The sequence below is a fragment of the Oncorhynchus masou genome, chromosome 33 (genome assembly GCF_036934945.1).
Source record: "Oncorhynchus masou masou isolate Uvic2021 chromosome 33, UVic_Omas_1.1, whole genome shotgun sequence".
NCBI classification, from domain to species: Eukaryota; Metazoa; Chordata; class Actinopteri; order Salmoniformes; family Salmonidae; genus Oncorhynchus; species Oncorhynchus masou.
This window is the reverse complement of record NC_088244.1, coordinates 35000046-35020670: the sequence shown is the minus strand read 5'-3', so window position 1 is coordinate 35020670 and position 20625 is coordinate 35000046. Positions and strand designations below refer to the sequence as shown.

The following is a 20625-nucleotide window of genomic DNA, read 5'->3' as shown; positions in this document are numbered from 1 at the left end:
GTTTGGCAGGGTAGCCTAGTGGTTAGAGCTGTTGGACTAGTAACCGAAAGGTTGCAAGTTCAAATCCCCAAGCTGACAAAACAGTTCACCTGATATGAATTAAATTAAAGCTGACATTCTGCATATTTATTGTATAATTTCAAATCCAAAGTGCTGGAGTACAGAGCCAAAACAACAACAAAACAATGTGTCACTGTCCCAATACTTTTGAAACTGACTGTATATCATTAAAGGTAGACTCAGCTAAATTATGTTGCCACAAGCAGCACAGCAAATATTGTTATGAGCGAGATGTGAGACGTCGCTCTCACATAGTCCCACACAGTATCTGAGCATGTGCATGGGTTAGCTTCATGCTGTTCACAGCTTGGTAGCCAGGACACCAAAATAGTGGAGGAGTTGAGCTTCGCGCTTCAACGCTCTTAGTTGTTGCAGAAATGGACCCACTATGCTTACTTTCTGTATCTATGTCATATCGCTGAGTCTACCTTTAAATTTACAAGTCCAACAATGTATGTAGCATCTAAGGATTCTAGCTGGGAACCGATTATGGTATTTTATTGCTTGTTTAATATTTCCATATTTCTTCATTTCTTTCTTTTAATTTGGAGGGGTTTGTGTGTATTGTTTTGTATTGTTTTGTATTGTTAGGTATTACTGCACTGTTGGACCTAGGGACATAAGCATTTCGCAATAACATCTGCAAAATATGTGTACCCAACCAATACAAAAATAACATTTCTCAGAATTTCTCATCAACCACTGAGACCCCAGTGGTCAAAGTCTGCCTAAATAAAATCTGCATAGCCTAGTTACAGTTACACATACTGTACTTTTGAGGTGATGATCTGGATGGAGCCTCATCACTTATGTTTTGTGTAGAAATATAACTTTTGTGCACAGTGCCACCCAGAGGTGAAGTTTTAAAAAAGTGCATCAAATAATCGTACCTCTAAAATCAGTATTGTTATCCTCCTAACTTGAGCATTACATATTCATAGTAATCAAGCATTATTTACATGTGAAAATGTAATTGGGTGCATTACATTTTATTAGTGACCAACTTGCACATTCACAATTTGGCTTTAAATGTGACAATTACCAACTCCCCCGCCAGTGGTCAGTCTCCTGTAGATTGGTGGTTTTCAAATGCCATCTTTGTAGACTGGGTAACGCTCGTTTTGCCTCGGTCGGTTCCCCTGATGCATGGAGAATTCTTTGTGGAATGGTCGTGAGTAAACTCAATTACCCCCGGGCACCAAGCGATTCAAAAACGAACGCCCCCAATTTCATCAGGATGGACGAAATCACAACCTGAGTGACAACAGAGAGAAATAGGAAGAGAGGCCAACTCGGCAGAACATTTGTCTCCCTCCAGTAGATAGCGTTTGTTCGTTGTTCCGCCGACAAGCAAGGAGTTTTTGTATGGAGATAAATTTCGAATTGGGGCAAATAAAAAGTAATGGCTTATTTACTGCGTGAGATATGAGTAGGGCACGTGATATCCCGGCAACTCTTTAAAATAGCACTTAATATCGGAATTGTAAGATGGCTATGCATATTCATGAGATGAGGCTGGTAGCGTAGCCTCTATCCAGAATACATTTAAAGGGCTTTATTGGCATAGGAAACATATGTTTGCCAAAGCAAGTGAAATAGATGATAAACAATACAAAATTAAGATAAAAAGTACACACAAGTTTCAAATGAATGAACATTTCAAGTGTCATGTTATGGCTATTGAATAGCGTTCTCTCTCTCGCTCCCTCTCCATTGAATACAGGCGGTTGACGTCAACAGCCCTCATCGAATATTTAAAAACATTATTAGAATAATGACACGTATCCACCAGGATAGGCGAGCGCTAGACATCCTGCCGTGCCGCTTTGTGCACAACGACTCCCATGGTAAGGGCAGAGACATGTATCTTGTCAGTATATCCACAATCTTTGGTCTGATGTACCGCACGGCAACGTGGTGACGCAATCTGTGTACACACGGCGTGAGTAGCAGCTTGTTTCCTGAAAATAGAAATCCCCCAACTCACCTAATCAAACATTTGCTGTGTATGCGGATTGATTCGGTAGTTAGTGAGACGTTTGCTCCTGCGTGAAGTTCGTAGTGGCAGCCACGTGTACATGAAATATAACCGAGCTAACAGTTTTGTTTTGCTCGTACGACGATGCATTCTCGCCATTGCTAGGTGGGCTAGCTAACTAGCTAGTGCCTTATCTCTTCAATTTCCTGCAATTTATTTTGAGCGGCGTTCCAGATTTTGTGTCGTTGGAGTTCAACACTAGGTAGGTCATCAAGCCTTGTCCTCTCATCGGCTAACGTTAGCCGGCTTATTAGATATGCTGGGGTGTATTCACTAGTCTGATTCCGTTGCAAAACGTTTAGTTTGTTGTGAAATATTTTGCAACTGAAACCGTTTACTCCAAACGAAAACGAGAGTTTCTATTGGACAAATTTAATTTGGACCCTCCCCGTTTCGTTCTTTTTGTTTCCTAGAGTAAATGGTTTCGTTGCAAAATATTTATATTTAGTTAACCAGGTAAGTTGACTGAGAACACGTTCTCATTTACAGCAACGACCTGGGGAATAGTTACAGGGGATGAATGAGCCAAATGTAAGCTGGTGATGATATGAGGGACAGCTTGGGAATTTAGCCATGACAGTAGGGTTAACACCCCTACTCTTACAATAAGAGCATGGGATCTTTAATGACCTCAGAGAGTCAGGACACCTGTTTAATATCCTATCCGAAAGACAGCACCCTCCACAGGGCAGTGTCCCCAATCACTGCCCCAGGGCATATATATGTTGCCTCCTACTGGCCCTCCAACACCACTTCCAGCAGCATCTGGTCTCCCATCCAGGGACTGACCAGGACCAACCCTGCTTAGCTTCAGAAGCAAGCAAGCAGTGGAATGGAGGGTGGATTGATGGCAGCATTCGTGTGAAACTGAAAGCGCGAACCACTGCTTTTAATCAGGGCAAGGTGACTGGAAACATGACCGAATACAAACAGTGCAGCTATTCCCTCCACAAGGCAATCAAACAAGCTAAGTGTCAGTATAGAGACAAAGTAGAATCTCAATTCAACGGCTCAGACACGAGGTATGTGGCAGGGTCTACAGTCAATCACGGACTACGAAAAGAAATCCAGCCCAGTCACGGACCAGGATGTCTTGTTCCCAGGCAGACTAAATAACTTTTTTGCCCGCTTTGAGGACAATACAGTGCCACTGACACGGCCTGCAACGAAAACATGCGGACTCTCCTTCACTGCAGCCGAGGTGAGTAAAACATTTAAACGTGTTAACCCTCGCAAGGCTGCAGGCCCAGACGGCATCCCCAGCCGCGCCCTCAGAGCATGCGCAGACCAGCTGGCTGGTGTGTTTACGGACATATTCAATCAATCCCTATACCAGTCTGCTGTTCACACATGCTTCAAGAGGGCCACCATTGTTCCTGTTCCCAAGAAAGCCAAGGTAACTGAGCTTAACGATTACCGCCCCGTAGCACTCACTTCCGTCATCATGAAGTGCTTTGAGAGACTAGTCAAGGACCATATCACCTCCACCCTACCTGACACCCTAGACCCACTCCAATTTGCTTACCGCCCAAATAGGTCCACAGACGATGCAATCTCAACTACACTACCCTAACCCATCTGGACAAGAGGAATACCTATGTGAGAATGCTGTTCATCGACTACAGCTCGGCATTTAACACCATAGTACCCTCAAAGCTCGTCATCAAGCTCGAGACCCTGGGTCTCGACCCCGCCCTGTGCAACTGGGTCCTGGACTTCCTGACAGGCCGCCCCCAGGTGGTGAGGGTAGGCAACAACATCTCCACCCCACTGATCCTCAACACTGGGGCCCCACAAGGGTGTGTTCTGAGCCCTCTCCTGTACTCCCTGTTCACCCACGACTGCGCGGCCACGCACGCCTCCAACTCAATCATCAAGTTTGCGGACGACACAACAGTGGTAGGCTTGATTACCAACAACGACGAGACGGCCTACAGGGAGGAGGTGAGGGCCCTCGGTGTGTGGTGTCAGGAAAATAACCTCACACTCAACGTCAACAAAACTAAGGAGATGATTGTGGACTTCAGGAAACAGCAGAGGGAACACCCCCCTATCCACATCGATGGAACAGTAGTGGAGAGGGTAGTAAGTTTTAAGTTCCTCGGCATACACATCACAGACAAACTAAATTGGTCCACCCACACAGACAGCATCGTGAAGAAGGCGCAGCATCGCCTCTTCAACCTCAGGAGGCTGAAGAAATTCGGCTTGTCACCAAAAGCACTCACAAACTTCTACAGATGCACAGGCTGTATCACCGCCTGGTACGGCAACTGCTCCGCCCACAACCGTAAGGCTCTCCAGAGGGTAGTGAGGGCTGCACAACGCATCACCGAGGGCAAACTACCTGCCCTCCAGGACACCTACACCACCCGATGTTACAGGAAGGCCATAAAGATCATCAAGGACAACAACCACCCAAGCCACTGCCTGTTCACCCCGCTATCATCCAGAAGGCGAGGTCAGTACAGGTGCATCAAAGCTGGGACCGAGGGACAGAAGCTGTTTTTCAATCTCAAGGCCATCAGACTGTTAAACAGCAACCACTAACATTGAGTGGCTGCTGCCAACACACTGACTCAACTCCAGCCACTTTAATAATGGGAATGGATGGGAAATGATGTGAAATATATCACTAGCCACTTTAAACAATGCTACCTAATATAATGTTTACATACCCTACATTATTCATCTCATATGTATACGTATATACTGTACTCTATATCATCTACTGCATCTTTATGTAATACATGTATCACTAGCCACTTTAACTATGCCACTTTGTTTACATACTCATCTCATATGTATATACTGTACTCGATACCATCTACTGTATCTTGCCTATGCTGCTCTGTACCATCACTCATTCATATATCCTTATGTACATATTCTTTATCCCCTTACACTTGTGTGTATAAGACAGTAGTTTTGGAATTGTTAGTTAGATTACTTGTTGGTTATTACTGCATTGTCGGAACTAGAAGCACAAGCATTTCGCTACACTCGCATTAACATCTGCTAACCATGTGTTTGTGACAAATCAAATTTGATTTGATTTGGTATGCTGCTGGTTCGTATAATGTTTTGAAGCCATAAAGAGCTGGTTACGATTCCAATTTCATCCTCCAGATGGCTAAACTCCAATGTACTGATAGAGGAAAGACCAATTTTCTTTGAAAAAATATATAATGAAGGTATCATGTTTAAGGCAGCAATATGTGACTTTTTTGGCAACCTGACCAAATTCACATAGAAATGTGAGTTCTAGATGTCATTTTATTGAATGCAGTTCTGAGTGGTAGATGTGGTCTATGTGCACTATTTCTTTTTCCCGTTTAAGTTTAGTTTTTGCTTCTTACTTTTGGTTTTGTACACCAGCTGAAAATACAATATTTTTAATTATTGAAAATATATTTGGTACAATGATTCTCTACACTTAACATTGCTTGTTTTGTCACAAACTGAAACTGTTACAATTTTAGCAACCAGGAAATGGTAGTGCGATTTCTGCATTTTGCACCTTTTTAATATAATGCAACTTTGGATTTGACCCCCTTCTCAAAAGTAAATGGTTTAGACCATTAGGCATTTTAGAGAGCTTGGTCCTTGTAACGTTTAACAGTCTAATGATCTAATACACTTGTTCAACTTGAATAATAGAATATAAGTTTCAATTTCTGAAGTTCTACATTTTCTGATCCACGCATGCGGGGTGGATTAGTGTTGCCTACACTATAAAATAAAGTGGTCTATTTAATGTGGTCCTTGGAGGCACACACTCACACCAGATATCCCCAAAGCAATGCTATACCATTCTAGCAGCCATGGTGCATTGTCAGGACACCTAATGGAGTTAACTCTCTTGGTACTGTCACAGACCACGAAGACATGGAGTTGTGCGTTTCAGACCCTGCAGGCTGCCCTTCAAATTCACTACAATGTTATCCTCAATCCCCTGCGTATGCCAACACCTTGCATAGAGTCTAACAGCTAGCCCATATGTCGAAATTCCAGTGGCTACCTGTTTTACATGTTGTTTTGGAATTAATATGTGTCACATATTAGTTTGCAGACAATCTTTTTTTTAGTTGAGTTAATAATGCTGCATATAAACTTGATCTCTCTTTTGCTTTCTTGAGTAAGGCAGCTCCAAAATGCAGGTGTTTCAGCCTAGCGCAGTGCCATCAGAGGCCATCAGACTGTTAAATAGCCTTCACTAACACAGAGCGGCTTGCTGCCTACATACAGACTCCAATCATTGGCCACTTTAATAAATGGATCAGGAGGTACTTTAAATAATGCCACTTGAGTAATGTAAGATATGTAAACATTATTTATCTCATGTGTATATACTGTATTTTATACCATCTATTGCATCTTGCCTATGCCGCTTGGTCATCGTCCATCCCTTTAGATTTGTGTGTATTAGGTAGTTGTTGTGGAATTGTTAGATAATACTGCACTGTCGGTAATAGAAGCACAAGCATTTCGCGACACTTGCATTAACATCTGCTAACCATGTGTATGTGACCGATAACATTTTATTTTATTTGCATTCTGCGGTGGTGGGACAGCTAGCGGGGAATATGGAGCGTAGGGGTTGGTAATGTTCTCTAGTTGTGCCGTGATTGGCTCAGTGTTCTGTCACTCATAGGGACACTACGTCACCGCCTAATGGTAGAGCTCGAAACTTCAATCCCCTTGGGTGCTGCCATAGAGTTACATTAGAAGTGCCCATCCAAGAAAGCTCAAGGTCATTGGCCACAGATTAAATGACGTCAAATCACGTTATATCTTCCGCAGCTTTGATTGGACTGATCGTTCTTTCAAAATATTAGCTAGCAAGCTAGCAGTCGTCATCATCATGAATCAAGTGGACAATCTACTGGCAAATCCTTTTTAATTCTTGTCATATGATGAGAAATAATGAAGAGAAATTATAGATAAAACATATCGGTGCTCATCGGCCATTGGACATAAACATTACACAACAAGTTGGAAATTTCTCATTTAAAAATGAGTGGTTTGGAAGGAATCAGTGGCTAACTGCAAGCATTGCAAAGCAATCACTAGCCTGCTATTCAGTGGACTGGGTGTGTCAAATCAAAATCAAATTTTATTTGTCACATACACATGGTTAGCAGATGTTAATGCGAGTGTAGCGAAATGCTTGTGGTCCCAAGTCTGGGTTTAAGAGTATTTTTCCAAGCTTAAAAGGATAAACATTCTACATTGGTCATGGTGACAATCCCGCATGACTTCTGCCTCACTCAAAACATCTGGGAGATCTGATTTTAATGAGTTCAAGATAGAGGTTGACCGATTTAAGATTTTTCATCGCCGATACCGATTTATTGGAGGACCAAAAAAAAACGATACCGATTTAATTGGACGATTTTATTTATTTATTTAGGCTTATTATCTTGTGAATGTAGGCTAATGCAAGGCTTGCGTGTCCCTGTCGGGTTCACGGGCTTCCCCCGAACACCCGTGATGGACTTGGTCTATCTTCTGTATAACACCCCTGCCTTGTCACAGCACAACTGATTGGCTTAAACTCATTAATAAGGAAAGAAATTCCACAAATTCACTTTTAGCAACGCCCACCTGTTAATTTCAATGTATTCCATGTGACTACCTAATGAAGCTGGTTGAGAGAATGCCAAGCGTGTGCAAAGCTGTCATCAAGGCAAGGGGTGGCTACTTTGAAGAATCTAAAATATAAACTTCTTCAAAGTAGCGACACCTTGCCTTGATGACAGCTTTGCACACTCTTGGCATTCTCTCAAACAGCTTTACTTGGAATGCTTTTCCAACAGTCTTGAAGAAGATCCCACATGCTGAGCACTTGTTTGCTTTTCCTTCACTCTTCGGTCCAACTCATCCTAAACCACCTCAATTGGGTTGAGGTCGAGTGATTGTGGAGGCCAGGTTATCTGATGCAGCACCCCATCACTCTCCTTCTTGGTTAAATAACCGGTACACAGCTTGGAGGTGTGTTCGGTCATTGTCCTGTTGAAAAACAAATGATAGTCCCACTAAGCCCAAACCAGATGGGATGGCGTATGGCTGCAGAATTCTGTGGTAGCCATGCTGGTTAAGTGTGCCTTGAATTCTAAATAAATCACTGACAGTGTCACCAGCAAAGCACCATCACACCACCTCTATGCTTCACGATGGGATCCACACATGCAGGGATCATCTGTTTACCTACTCTGCGTCTCACAAAGACAGGCGATTGGAACCAAAAATCTCAAATTGATGAAATTAGCCTGTTCATGTAAAAATGACCAAATACACTGTTTACACTAAAACTACCAAAACGAGATATTATGGTGAACCTGAAAAATTAGAATCCGAATGATTTGAAAACCCCAATCAGCAGTTGGATGCGAGTTGTGTGTCTACTCCGGTAAAAGACCAGCTCATTTCGTAACAATGAACCAGCTAATTGCATTGGCTTTCACTCAACTAATAAAGCCTATGCTTTACTAATGAAGCCTATGCAAAGCTATACCTGGCAAAAGCCATTTTTACAAGCGTATGAAGGTGAATATCCTATAACAGGGATAGGCCTTGTAGACTAAACTCCACTCCATGGTGAAAGAAGTTAGCCAAAGGCATACAGGCAAGACCAGGCGTTGTGGAATCTAGCTACATCGATTCGCCCAAGGTCAATACTTAATTTTTTTTTTTTAAGAAGTGAATTATGAAATGCCAACTGTGTTGTCGTCTGTATATTTGTCCTCTGTAGTTGCGTGCTTTTCTTTGCTGAAATCTGTACTTTTTCAATAAATGTTAATAAAAGACACCCACTGACTGTTTGCTCATTGCTGTTGCTCGGTAGTGGTATTTAAAATAACAAGGTGGGCATTTTTCATGATTCACATTTTTTTTTAAATATTGGTCTTCTACAAATCGACGTATTCGGAGCTAGATTCCACAAAGCCTGGTGTCGGCTCCAGCCTTTGGGGAAGTTCATCAGAAACGGCCTTCACCATGAAGTGAGGGTTCGTCCGCTAGGATAGGCCTGCCTCTCGTTGACACGAGCAGCTGTGTCTCCTGCACTGTTGTCATCTGACAGTCGTAGTCAGTTACATGCATAAACGTTCGATAGGCTATGAGCAGGACGCATCATTTCAGGCACAACAGAGAAGATATTTTTGGAATAAAACCATAATAAAATAAAACCAACATTACTGAATGGTTATTCTTAACGTTTTAATCGGTTTTCTGACCGACGCTTGCTTATTTTGGATCCGTTTGGGCTCCCTTGGACTGATGCGCTTGTATCTTAGGCACAGGTCCCGGTTTAAATGTTTATCGGTGAACGTTACATCCCTAATGTGCATCATTCCCTTTCAAGAAGATTTGATTTGCATCTAGATATATGGGGTCCAAATGTCACACAAACACATTTTCCATTCAAAATGTAAATTGCTGCTGATGGAGCTCATTAGCTGGGCCTCTCTGAGCTGTGTGTGTTTGCAAATGATGTATGTGTCTATGGTACAGTGGGGCAAAAAAGTATTTAGTCAGCCACCAATTGTGCAAGTTCTCCCACTTTTAAAAATATGAGAAACCTGTAATTTTCATCCTAGGTACACTTCAACTATGAATGACAAAATGAGAGAGAAAAATCCAGAAAATCACATTGTAGGATTTTTTAAATGAATTTATTTGCACATTTTGGTTGAAAATAAGTATTTGGTCACCTACAAACAAGCAAGATTTCTGGCTCTCACAGACCTGTAACTTCTTCTTTAAGAGGCTTCTCTGTCCTGCACTCATTACCTGTATTAATGGCACATGTTTGAACTTGTTATCAGTATGAAAGACACCTGTCCACACCCTCAAACAGTCACCCTCCAAACTCCACTATGGCCAAGACCAAAGAGCTGTCAAAGGACACCAGAAACAAAATTGTAGACCTGCAACAGGCTGGGAAGACTGAATCTGCAATAGGTAAGCAGCTTGGGTTGAAGAAATCAACTTTGGGAGCAATTATTAGAAAATGGATGACATACAAGACCACTGATAATCTCCCTCGATCTGGGGCTCCGCGCAAGATCTCACCCCGTGGGGTCAAAATTATCGCAAAAATCCCAGAACCACACGGGGGGACCTAGTGAATGACCTGCAGAGAGCTGAGACCAAAGTAACAAAGCCTACCATCAGTAACACTACGCCGCCAGGGACTCAAATCCTGCAGTGCCAGACGTGTTCCCCTGCTGAAGCCAGTACATGTCCAGGCCCGTCTGAAGTTTGCTAGAGAGCATTTGGATGATCCAGAAGAAGATTGGGAGAATGTCATATGATCAGATGAAACCAAAATATAACTTTTTTGGAAAAACTCAACTCGTCATGTTTGGAGGACAAAGAATGCCCAGTTGCATCCAAAGAACACCATACCTACTGTGAAGCATGGGGCTGAATCATGCTTTGGGGCTGTTTTTCTGCAAAGGGACCAGGACGACTGATCCGTGTAAAGGAAAGAATGAATGGGGCCATGTATCGTGAGATTTTGAGTGAAAACCTCCTTCCATCAGCAAGGGCATTGAAGATGAAACGTGGCTGGATCTTTCAGCATGACAATGATCCCAAACACACCTCCAGGGCAACGAAGGAGTGGCTTCGTAAGAAGCATTTCAAGGTCCTGGAGTGGCCTAGCCAGTCTCCAGATCTCAACCCCATAGAAAATCTTCGGAGGGAGTTGAATGTCCGTGTTGCCCAGCAACAGCTCCAAAACATCACTGCTCTAGAGGAGATCTGCATGGAGGAATGGGCCAAAATACCAGCAACAGTGTGTGAAAACCTTGTGAAGACTTACAGAAAACGTTTGACCTCTGTCATTGCCAACAAAGGGTATATAACAAAGTATTGAGAAACTTTTGTTATTGACCAAATACTTATTTTCCACCATAATTTGCAAATAAATTCATTAAAAATCCTACAATGTGATTTTCTGGAGAAAAAAAATAATAATTTTGTCTGTCATAGTTGAAGTGTACCTATGATGAAAATTTACAGGCCTCTCATCTTTTTAAGTGGGAGAACTTGCACAATTGGTGGCTGACTAAATACTTTTTTGCCCCACTGTATATGGAGGCACCTGAGCTGAATCATAAGAGAGGAACACACACACACATATTTGATCTAAGATCAGCATCACCCATTAATTAATTGTTATAACTAGTAATTATCAATGTTTATCTTTAAAAATGTGCTATGACATAGCCAATGAATAGGCACAACTTTTGATTTCACCTCAGTCTCATAATCAAATGGTTTAAACCGTTTGGAAGTTTTGATGGACTCCAAGTGAGCTCCTCTTCTTCTCCCACTTCGACCACGCCGCGCTGTTGGCAAAAATTATTGCTGTCCTTGTTATGACTAGCGAGCCAAGAACAACACTATTATAGTCAAGTGATGAGGCTATCCACCTTACCTAGTGTCGTTGTATTAGACAGGTGTGTTCATCAGTCCGTGAGCAAGCAAGGACACTGAACCTGGAAGAAGCCATGGCTAACTACTGGAGGGCGGCTTTGCGCAGACACCTTCTGGCTGTGTCCATGGCCCTGTTCTGCCTGCTCCACAACACCATGGACGTCCATGCCCGGCCAGCTAACATGTCATCCCTGAAGGACAAGAACAGCCCCACCAGTAAGGAGGAGAATGAGATCCTTCCCCCAGACCATCTGAACGGGATGAAGCTGGAGATGGATGGTCACATCAATAAAGGCTTCCACCAGGAGGTGTTCCTGGGTAAGGAGATGGAGGAGTTTGAAGAGGACTCTGAGCCCAGGAGGAACAGGAACAAGCTCATTGACATCTTCAGAAAGTAAGTGGGGATGTCTGGCTTTCAATTTCTTGACTCATGATTCATATACATACTCTTTGTGTTGAGTACGTCCACCAGATGTTTCCAGTTTTAGCTGGGCAGAGTGTCTGCGTTGTATTTCTATCATTTTGTGTGGGCCAAATTGTGAAATGGTGTGTAGGTGCGAGGTTGTAATTACGATAAATCCACATTTCTTAGTTGGGAGTTTGGATCATGTCTAAGTAGCCTATACCCATCCCGTTAATGTGTACACCGTTCATGGTCCGGTTCCTATTTTAAAGGATAGGGTGGGCACGAACAAATGAGGCTAGATTATCTCTTATGATAAACAAAGCAGTGTTCCTGAGAATGGAGACGTGAGTGCACCGACTCGGTCAACCACAGCAGTCTTAAGTAAATATCTGGCCTTATCCACCCCATACTGGGTAAGCTAGGTGTCAAGTAGTAAAAGCTAGGAGTCTGATTTTGTAAATACTGTTGAAGCGAAACAGTCCAGGTATTTTAGTCCGACTTGTCACCCTCGCCAAATTTTAAGGTGCCTTGACAAATCCTCACCACCATTCCATTATCTTGACCCTATATGGTAAAGGAGTGACTGTGTTGGAATAGCATGAAAGCTGAAACATTTTCAAAGCATATTTTGAGCTAAGGTTGCATCTTACTTAGTTAGAAAACTATCCAAAATAATCTGGGTTTGTGGCTGAAGCAGATATATGAGAGTGGGTTTGAATAAACTACTTGAACTTGATATTCCATTTGAGTGTTTGTTTGAAAAAATGCTGACTGTCTTCAGGGTGGACTTTAATAAAGATAAGAGTGTCAGTGCCAAGGAGATGCAGCGCTGGATCGTGGAGAAGACAGAGGAACACTTCCAGGAGGCTGTGAGGGAGAACAAGATGAGCTTCCATGCTGTGGACCCAGATGGAGATGGTAAGCGAGACGACAGTTGTATCTGGATGAAAACAGACTGAAACAAGCAGGGACTACCTGGACTTGTTCAGCAATAACCAATATTTTTCATTTTCTGTAGCTGTGGACTAATGAATACAACCCTGATACATAGCCATGATGGTGACCTATTTGTTGAGAGCAATGCGTTTGTTACCGACACTGATGTCTTACTGTTAGGCCTCCGACCTGAAATGTGTGGGCCACAATACATCCCCGACCTGAAATGTGTGGGCTACAATACATCTCCGACCTGAAATGTGTGGGCCACAATATATCTCCGACCTGAAATGTGTGGGCCACAATACATCTCCGACCTGAAATGTGTGGGCCACAATACATCTCCGACCTGAAATGTGTGGGCCACAATACATCTCCGACCTGAAATGTGTGGGCCACAATACATCTCCGACCTGAAATGTGTGGGCCACAATACATCTCCGACCTGAAATGTGTGGTCCACAATACATCTCCGACCTGAAATGTGTGGGCCACAATACATCTCCGACCTGAAATGTGTGGTCCACAATACATCTCCGACCTGAAATGTGTGGGCCACAATACATCTCCGACCTGAAATGTGTGGGCCACAATACATCTCCGACCTGAAATGTGTGGGCCACAATACATCTCCGACCTGAAATGTGTGGGCCACAATACATCTCCGACCTGAAATGTGTGGGCCACAATACATCTCCGACCTGAAATGTGTGGGCCACAATACATCTCCGACCTGAAATGTGTGGGCCACAATACATCTCAGAGCTGAAATGTGTGGGCCACAATACATCTCAGAGCTGAAATGTGTGGGCCACAATACATCTCAGAGCTGAAATGTGTGGGCCACAATACATCTCAGAGCTGAAATGTGTGGGCCACAATACATCTCAGACCTGAAATGTGTGGGCCACAATACATCTCAGAGCTGAAATGTGTGGGCCACAATACATCTCAGAGCTGAAATGTGTGGGCCACAATACATCTCCGACCTGAAATGTGTGGGCCACAATACATCTCAGAGCTGAAATGTGTGGGCCACAATACATCTCAGAGCTGAAATGTGTGGGCCACAATACATCTCAGAGCTGAAATGTGTGGGCCACAATACATCTCAGACCTGAAATGTGTGGGCCACAATACATCTCCGACCTGAAATGTGTGGGCCACAATACATCTCCGACCTGAAATGTGTGGGCCACAATACATCTCAGAGCTGAAATGTGTGGGCCACAATACATCTCAGAGCTGAAATGTGTGGGCCACAATACATCTCCGACCTGAAATGTGTGGGCCACAATACATCTCAGAGCTGAAATGTGTGGGCCACAATACATCTCAGAGCTGAAATGTGTGGGCCACAATACATCTCAGAGCTGAAATGTGTGGGCCACAATACATCTCAGAGCTGAAATGTGTGGGCCACAATACATCTCAGACCTGAAATGTGTGGGCCACAATACATCTCAGAGCTGAAATGTGTGGGCCACAATACATCTCAGAGCTGAAATGTGTGGGCCACAATACATCTCAGACCTGAAATGTGTGGGCCACAATACATCTCAGACCTGAAATGTGTGGTCCACAATACATCTCCGACCTGATGACAATAGAGCACTGTTTACCAAAACTGCCTCAAAATCCTTCCTAAACGGTCTAGCCCCAATCCCTAAACCGCTATATTCTCGTCATAGGCCATGTGACATGGGATGAATACCGGGTGAAGTTTCTGGCCAGCAAAGGATTCAACAAGAAGGAAATGGCTGACAAGATAAAGAACAGTGAAGAACTGAAGGTAGACGAGGAGAGTAAGTTTATCCACAACAATACGACCTGCACAACACTATTCTGGTTGTAGTCTGTGCATTTCTACTGATTAAACAGGAATTCTGGCTTTTCTGACTATCCTCTTTTCATACTATCATTGAAACTGACCTACCCCCAAACCAATATCATTCCCCCCCCCCCCTACGTTTTCCTGATCACATCCCGATAGTAGCCTATTGCTCCTAGCTCTGCCAGTGATGCTTGTACTTACTGTCTCTTCGCAGCCCAGGAGGTGCTGGAGAGTCTGAAGGACCGCTGGTTCCAGGCTGATAACCCCCCAGCCGACCAGCTGCTGAATGAGGAAGAGTTCCTCTCCTTCCTGCACCCGGAGCACAGCAAAGGAATGCTCAAATACATGGTCAAGGAGATTGTTCGCGACCTAGGTACGCTCTTCTCTACTCGCTCACATTTAGTTTGGATTAGAATTCAGTTTATTGTTTCTATGTATCATGCTATACGTTTTAGTATAAGTGATAGTTAAGAGTATGAAAACAAGAATGAATTAAAGGTGGAAGACAAACATGCAGAATGAATACATAAGTTGTGGATGCCCATGATCGATCATGAAAAGTGTTACTATAAAGCTATCTGAGTGTGATGTGTATTTTGTGTTGTTTTTACAGACCAGGACAGTGACAAGAAGCTGACTCTGTCGGAGTTCATCTCCCTGCCCATGGGCACTGTGGAGAACCAGCAGGCTCAGGACATAGATGATGACTGGGTACGAGAGAGGAAAAAGGAGTTTGAGGAGGTCATCGATGGCAACCATGATGGCATCGTAACCATGGAGGAACTACAGGTGGGTGCCGTGTGTGCTGGTTATACTGCAGGACCTGATGGCATGGTCCTTTCTAATAAAAAAGGGGTTTGGGTGGGCGTGGCTAAATTTGACAGAACCCGCCTCATCTTGGCGCTGAATAATTTTTTTTTTTAAAGAACATTTCCTGCAGTTCTACACATATTCCATGGAGCTGAGAGAAACTTTAGCAACTTTTTCAGTTTTAAAAGCAAATGTCCTATAAACAACACATTTCCTCCCATTCTATGCATTTTGCCATGGCTAATGCTATTTTTTAAATAACAAATAAATACTACTAAATTCATTGTTTTTGGAATTCTCAATTCTCCCTCACTGTGTAGTTCATATTTTGGTGCTTGTTAGTTCTCAAAGATATTATAAAATATATATATATATATAAATAGCTCCATTATCCATACTTTGTATATGATTTTAGTAGTTGAAGTTTACACAGTGTTTTTCCATCAAACATTTTTTTACACTATTTTATTCTTCCCCCGTCTTTCCCCCGTGCTCTCTCTGCTCTCCAGGAGTACATGGACCCGATGAACGAGTACAACGCGCTGAACGAGGCTAAGCAGATGATTGCTGTGGCCGACGAGAACCAGAACCACAACTTGGAACTGGAGGAGATTCTCAAGTACAGCGAATACTTCACTGGCAGCAAGCTCATGGACTATGCCCGGAATGTTCACGAGGAGTTCTAAGCTCTAAAGACGAACTGTCCTACAAAATCCTTCCCTTTTTCCCTTCTAATGGGTGCATCCTGGTAAGTCTGCTGTAACGACAGGTCTGTCTGGAAAAAAAAGCTGTTTTAGTGTGCAATTGTGTTTAAATCCTAGTCCCAGCCGACTGACCCGCCCTGGCCTCCTCTACTGACTCTTAAAGTAAGGCCTAAAACATCCTTCATATCTGGACTGTCTGCCTCTTCTAAACATCCCATCAGAATGAACCATAGCCGAGGTCTGCCTTCTGTCTACAGTGGTACTCAAGTTGAATTGTCTTACCTCTATGTATTGGTCTTTTTCAGTGCATTCTAGACACTACGTCACCTTCATGGTTCATTTGTGTGGATGCTATATTGTGAAATGTATGTATATGAGGGATTCAAACAAGATTCCTTTTTTTCCCCCCTCTATCGAAGTAGTGTAAGTTAAGGATTACACAATCAAACCTATTTGTAGCAGGGCCTCTAATTTGACTACAAACATGTTGATTTTAAACTCGCACAACAATGGTAAATCCAAAATAAAGAAAGTAATTACATCACATATTTTCATTGCCATTTCAAAATTAGCTATAGCCTACCTGCGTACCACAATGTTGCTTGGAAGTAACTGGTCTTTACGAAGATAGCAATCATGTCCATGATTGAGCTGAACCACAGTAACCACTGTATTCTCCACACTCACTGACTCCATAATGTGCTTGCTGCCCTTGTACTAAGGGTTACACTGGTACATTTTTAATAGGTGTTTATGATTCTCTGATCTGTCCTGTTCTTTACAATTAGTGCTTATGTGTGATAATTATGTTTTAACTCCCTGCTGCAATAGGTCATATATTTTATTTCCAATACATTTGTTTACGTTTGTATCTATAATTCCAAATGGGATTGTGCATTTTAAGCATCTCCAAAATGCTAGTCGATTGTCAACATCTCAGTTTAATGTTTGAAACTGGTGTAAGAAATTAACTTATTTATTTATTTGTTGTTGGTGTGCGTTTATTGTTTTCTCTTAAAGACATTTTTTATAAATCAGTCAAAATAATATTCAGTATTTTCCCAGTGTATTTTGTTGTTCAATACTTGTGTTTTATTCAGGTTATGATAATTACATATTTTCCATACATTTCTGATGTATATGACTTAATTGTCATTAAGAAATCCCGTATTACCCCTTGTCATGCTTTGCCAAAGCTCTATAATATATGTATAATATGCATTCATCAATTGTTTTCCTGCTTCAAGGACAATATCCTGTGGAGATATCAGTAATTTGGATCCCTCTTGAGCTCCTGTCATCTCATTGAATTTATCAAAGAAAAAGCTCATGCTATCATAATGTGACAACGCTTTATACATTGTATTCCCGATTTACATGTAAAACCAATAAATATTTCTCATCAATCTCTGACCATACTTTGTACCCTAATGTGTTATGCGTCCATAAATGTTTCATCATTTTAGCACACTAACTTGATGGCCAATAGGTTTCCACTAGGCTTTTTTAAATGGTACAACTTTGTAGAGCTTGCCATGAGTGGATTTTTCCTCATTCTGTTTTTATTTGTAGTAGTTGCTATGAGACCATTGTTATTTTCTGACTCAAAATTCTGTGAACCGCATTGGCTTTCTACAGCCACCCACAGAAATTGTCAAAACAATAACATTAGGCCTTGAATGATCAATTATCTTATTTATGACCAAATATTATAAACATGTCTGTAAACTTGTCAGACTATTTCAAAAGCTATTTTGGCGAGAACCTTCGAGACCAGCTATTGTGAGTAAAAAATATGACATTTAACCTAGACGTTTAAGGAACTTTTCGCCCTAAAATGTTAGCAGCTTCTATCTGTTCCATTTAATGTATGACTTTCCTCTCCCTACCCAAACACAACATTATCATTAGCAGAAGGCTCATGGTTTATGTTAAGAAGAAATAAGATAGTCAATCCCCACTGACCATTTTGACAGGAAGGCCACGTCCGCAGCAGATGAGATGCTGGCCCCCTCCTCCCGTCTCCTGCAGAAGAGACGGGAAGCCATGGAGGTCAACAATGCTATGACGCTGCAAAGAGAGGTGTGTGTGTATATGTGTGTGTGTGTGTGTATATATATATATATATATATAATATTTATTTATTTATATTGTCTCATTGTACCTCAAACCAACAATTCCTGGCAATAAAATGATATGACGAATTAGTACAATCCTCTTAAGTCAAGTCTCCACACAATCCTCCTGTATGATAAGGTCTCACTTCACATTCGGTTTGGGTTTCAGGATTTTGAGTCAACTCTCAGAGCCCTGAGAATCCGCAAGGATGAGCTCATAGAGAAGGAGGGCCAGATGAAGGAATATCTGCAGAAATTTGACAACTTTCTGAAGGTACGGTCATAGCTTCTGAACATCACTTCTTAGACTAAACTACTGACCCCATCCTGTAGTCTGCCCGTCAGTCAGACTGAGATGAATTGGTCATGCTCTTCCGTGATCTCATTTCAGGAGAACGAGGTGAAACGATGTCGAGCTGTTAGGAAGGCCGGCCGAGAGAGGGAACTGACCAATCAGAAGCAGGTGGACCTGCTCACTCTCCAGGAGGAGACGAAAGCTCTCGTCAAAGAGAGGGACCGTCTGGAGAAACGAGTGCAGAAGAATGCCATATACCCCCATTACCTTGATAAAGTGGTACAGGCCAGTGAACAGGTAGGTCATAGTGAGGATTAGAACTCTTTGAGGTAGTGTGTGATTTGACTGGCCTTCACAGACAAACCAATCCCTAGCCACTTGTATCTGACCAGATTGGATAGCTCTAAGCAATATATTGGTGGCTCCATCTTGCCCTGTGATAAGCCAGGTGGAATATTGTAGCCATATTGCTGACACCTGTCCCATCCTCTTAGGTCTACACAAGAGCCTAAACCGTAGGGGTTAGGTGTTGATTTGGAATTCATTTTGTGCATCTCAGTTTCAGGAGGCCAGACAGGTGATGTCTCGCTACGACACGTTGATGCTGACCCGGGAGGACCTGGTACGGACCACCCAGCAGAACCAGGACAGCACAGAGAATGCCCGGGCCCAGCTGGCCCGCTTCACAGAGCAGAGCAATGACACCCTGCTGCACTACAACAACACTCTGGCCCAGCTACAGAGCCAGCTGGACAAGGCCCGTGCTGAGGGCATGATTTGGGTGAGACATGAGATGATCGCACTCCCTATGGGTATTTTACAGCGATTGATCTCTGAGGGACAGTATCCCAGACACGGCTTAATAAAGCTAGTCCTGAACCTCCCCCTTTTCAGTTTGTGTCCGGGACACCAGCCCTGAGTGTCCTCAAAGGGAACCAAGTGTCTGATCAAAGGATGGCCATTTCTCTCTTGATATACAGGAATCGAGATGGGCACACATTCAGAACACAGCTGCCAAGAAGACACTGCTGTTGGGCACAATCAAGATGGCCACTCTTAATCTGTACCAGTGTGTGTGCAAGAGAGCGAAAGACACTGGGGAATCGCCTATTGCTCCAGAGGACACTATTAAGCAGCTGGAGAAGGTACTTTAGGGTACTGTTAACTCACGACTCATTATTACTCATGAACTCACAGCACATCATAGCGGGGTAGAAATGATTAACATCCTGATATGTGACCATTGTGCTCTGATGCATAATTTGCCGGTCTCTGATCACAGGGATTTCCTTCATCTGCCAGAATATATAGCGGATATCATATCATATTGACTAGACATTTGCATAAATTGTGAATCCTCTATTACTCATTCATCAACTCTCAGGTATTCAGAGGGCATTTCCACTAGACCAGCATGTTCAAAATCATAACTAATATGACTTATTTTGACAGATCCAGACGTTCCTAGCCGATCTGATCTGCATTTGGGAGGAGGTGAACAAGCCAGATCAGCCAGGGCCAACCGGACACAGATAGATAGATCCGCGTCCATCAATAAAGCTGTTTTGTATGAAAGTTTAGATTCTATACTATATTGTCATTGCCCTTTGCTTATCAACAAAAAGCATTATTGCACTCATCAGATCAAAAATAAAGAAATTTTGAGACATGGATAGTGTATTCTTTTTTTGGGGGGGGAATTTGGGATTGAACAATTGGCAATAATACAATAGCTATCTAAATATATTGATTACAGTGTGTTCTATGTAGCACTTCACATAGTAAGATTGTATGAACGACCGTGTCACAAACCATTCACTCTCATATCCAACAGCTATTTATATACTCATGAATCATCATTGGATTCAATACAATTCACCAAATGAATTCAAGGTTGACTGAATATCACCATTAGCAATGCGGTCTAATAGACTGTGGTTACTTAGTGTGAGCTGCCCAATCGGATTTCTACTTTACA

General features: G+C 42.6%; 2 protein-coding genes across 2 annotated transcripts; both read left to right on the top strand.

The window, feature by feature from the left end:
* The first annotated feature begins 1955 nt into the window (after positions 1 to 1955).
* Positions 1956 to 17648, top strand: LOC135528374 (45 kDa calcium-binding protein-like). Its single transcript, XM_064957410.1, has 7 exons — positions 1956 to 2300; positions 11565 to 11939; positions 12733 to 12869; positions 14579 to 14692; positions 14936 to 15094; positions 15335 to 15510; positions 16041 to 17648. Exons 2-7 carry the CDS (start codon positions 11620 to 11622, stop codon positions 16215 to 16217), a joined length of 1083 nt encoding a protein of 360 aa, XP_064813482.1. The 5' UTR covers positions 1956 to 2300; positions 11565 to 11619; the 3' UTR covers positions 16218 to 17648.
* A 588-nt stretch (positions 17649 to 18236) lies between these two features.
* LOC135527472 (coiled-coil domain-containing protein 42 homolog) lies at positions 18237 to 20055 on the top strand. The gene is made up of 6 exons (XM_064955988.1): positions 18237 to 18317; positions 18522 to 18626; positions 18744 to 18944; positions 19207 to 19428; positions 19628 to 19792; positions 20032 to 20055. Exons 1-6 carry the CDS (start codon positions 18237 to 18239, stop codon positions 20053 to 20055), a joined length of 798 nt encoding a protein of 265 aa, XP_064812060.1.
* Positions 20056 to 20625: the final 570 nt, after the last annotated feature.

Bases quoted from the DNA above. Each gene is read 5' to 3' on its own strand.
- LOC135528374 (XM_064957410.1), top strand. From the start codon at position 11,620: ATGGCTAACTACTGGAGGGCGGCTTTGCGCAGACACCTTCTGGCTGTG. The intron at 11,940-12,732 runs GTAAGTGGGGAT...GACTGTCTTCAG, and splicing joins CTCATTGACATCTTCAGAAA to GGTGGACTTTAATAAAGATA. The intron at 15,095-15,334 runs GTACGCTCTTCT...TTGTTTTTACAG, and splicing joins GGAGATTGTTCGCGACCTAG to ACCAGGACAGTGACAAGAAG.
- LOC135527472 (XM_064955988.1), top strand. From the start codon at position 18,237: ATGCTGGCCCCCTCCTCCCGTCTCCTGCAGAAGAGACGGGAAGCCATG. The intron at 18,627-18,743 runs GTACGGTCATAG...ATCTCATTTCAG, and splicing joins AATTTGACAACTTTCTGAAG to GAGAACGAGGTGAAACGATG. The intron at 18,945-19,206 runs GTAGGTCATAGT...TGTGCATCTCAG, and splicing joins TGGTACAGGCCAGTGAACAG to TTTCAGGAGGCCAGACAGGT.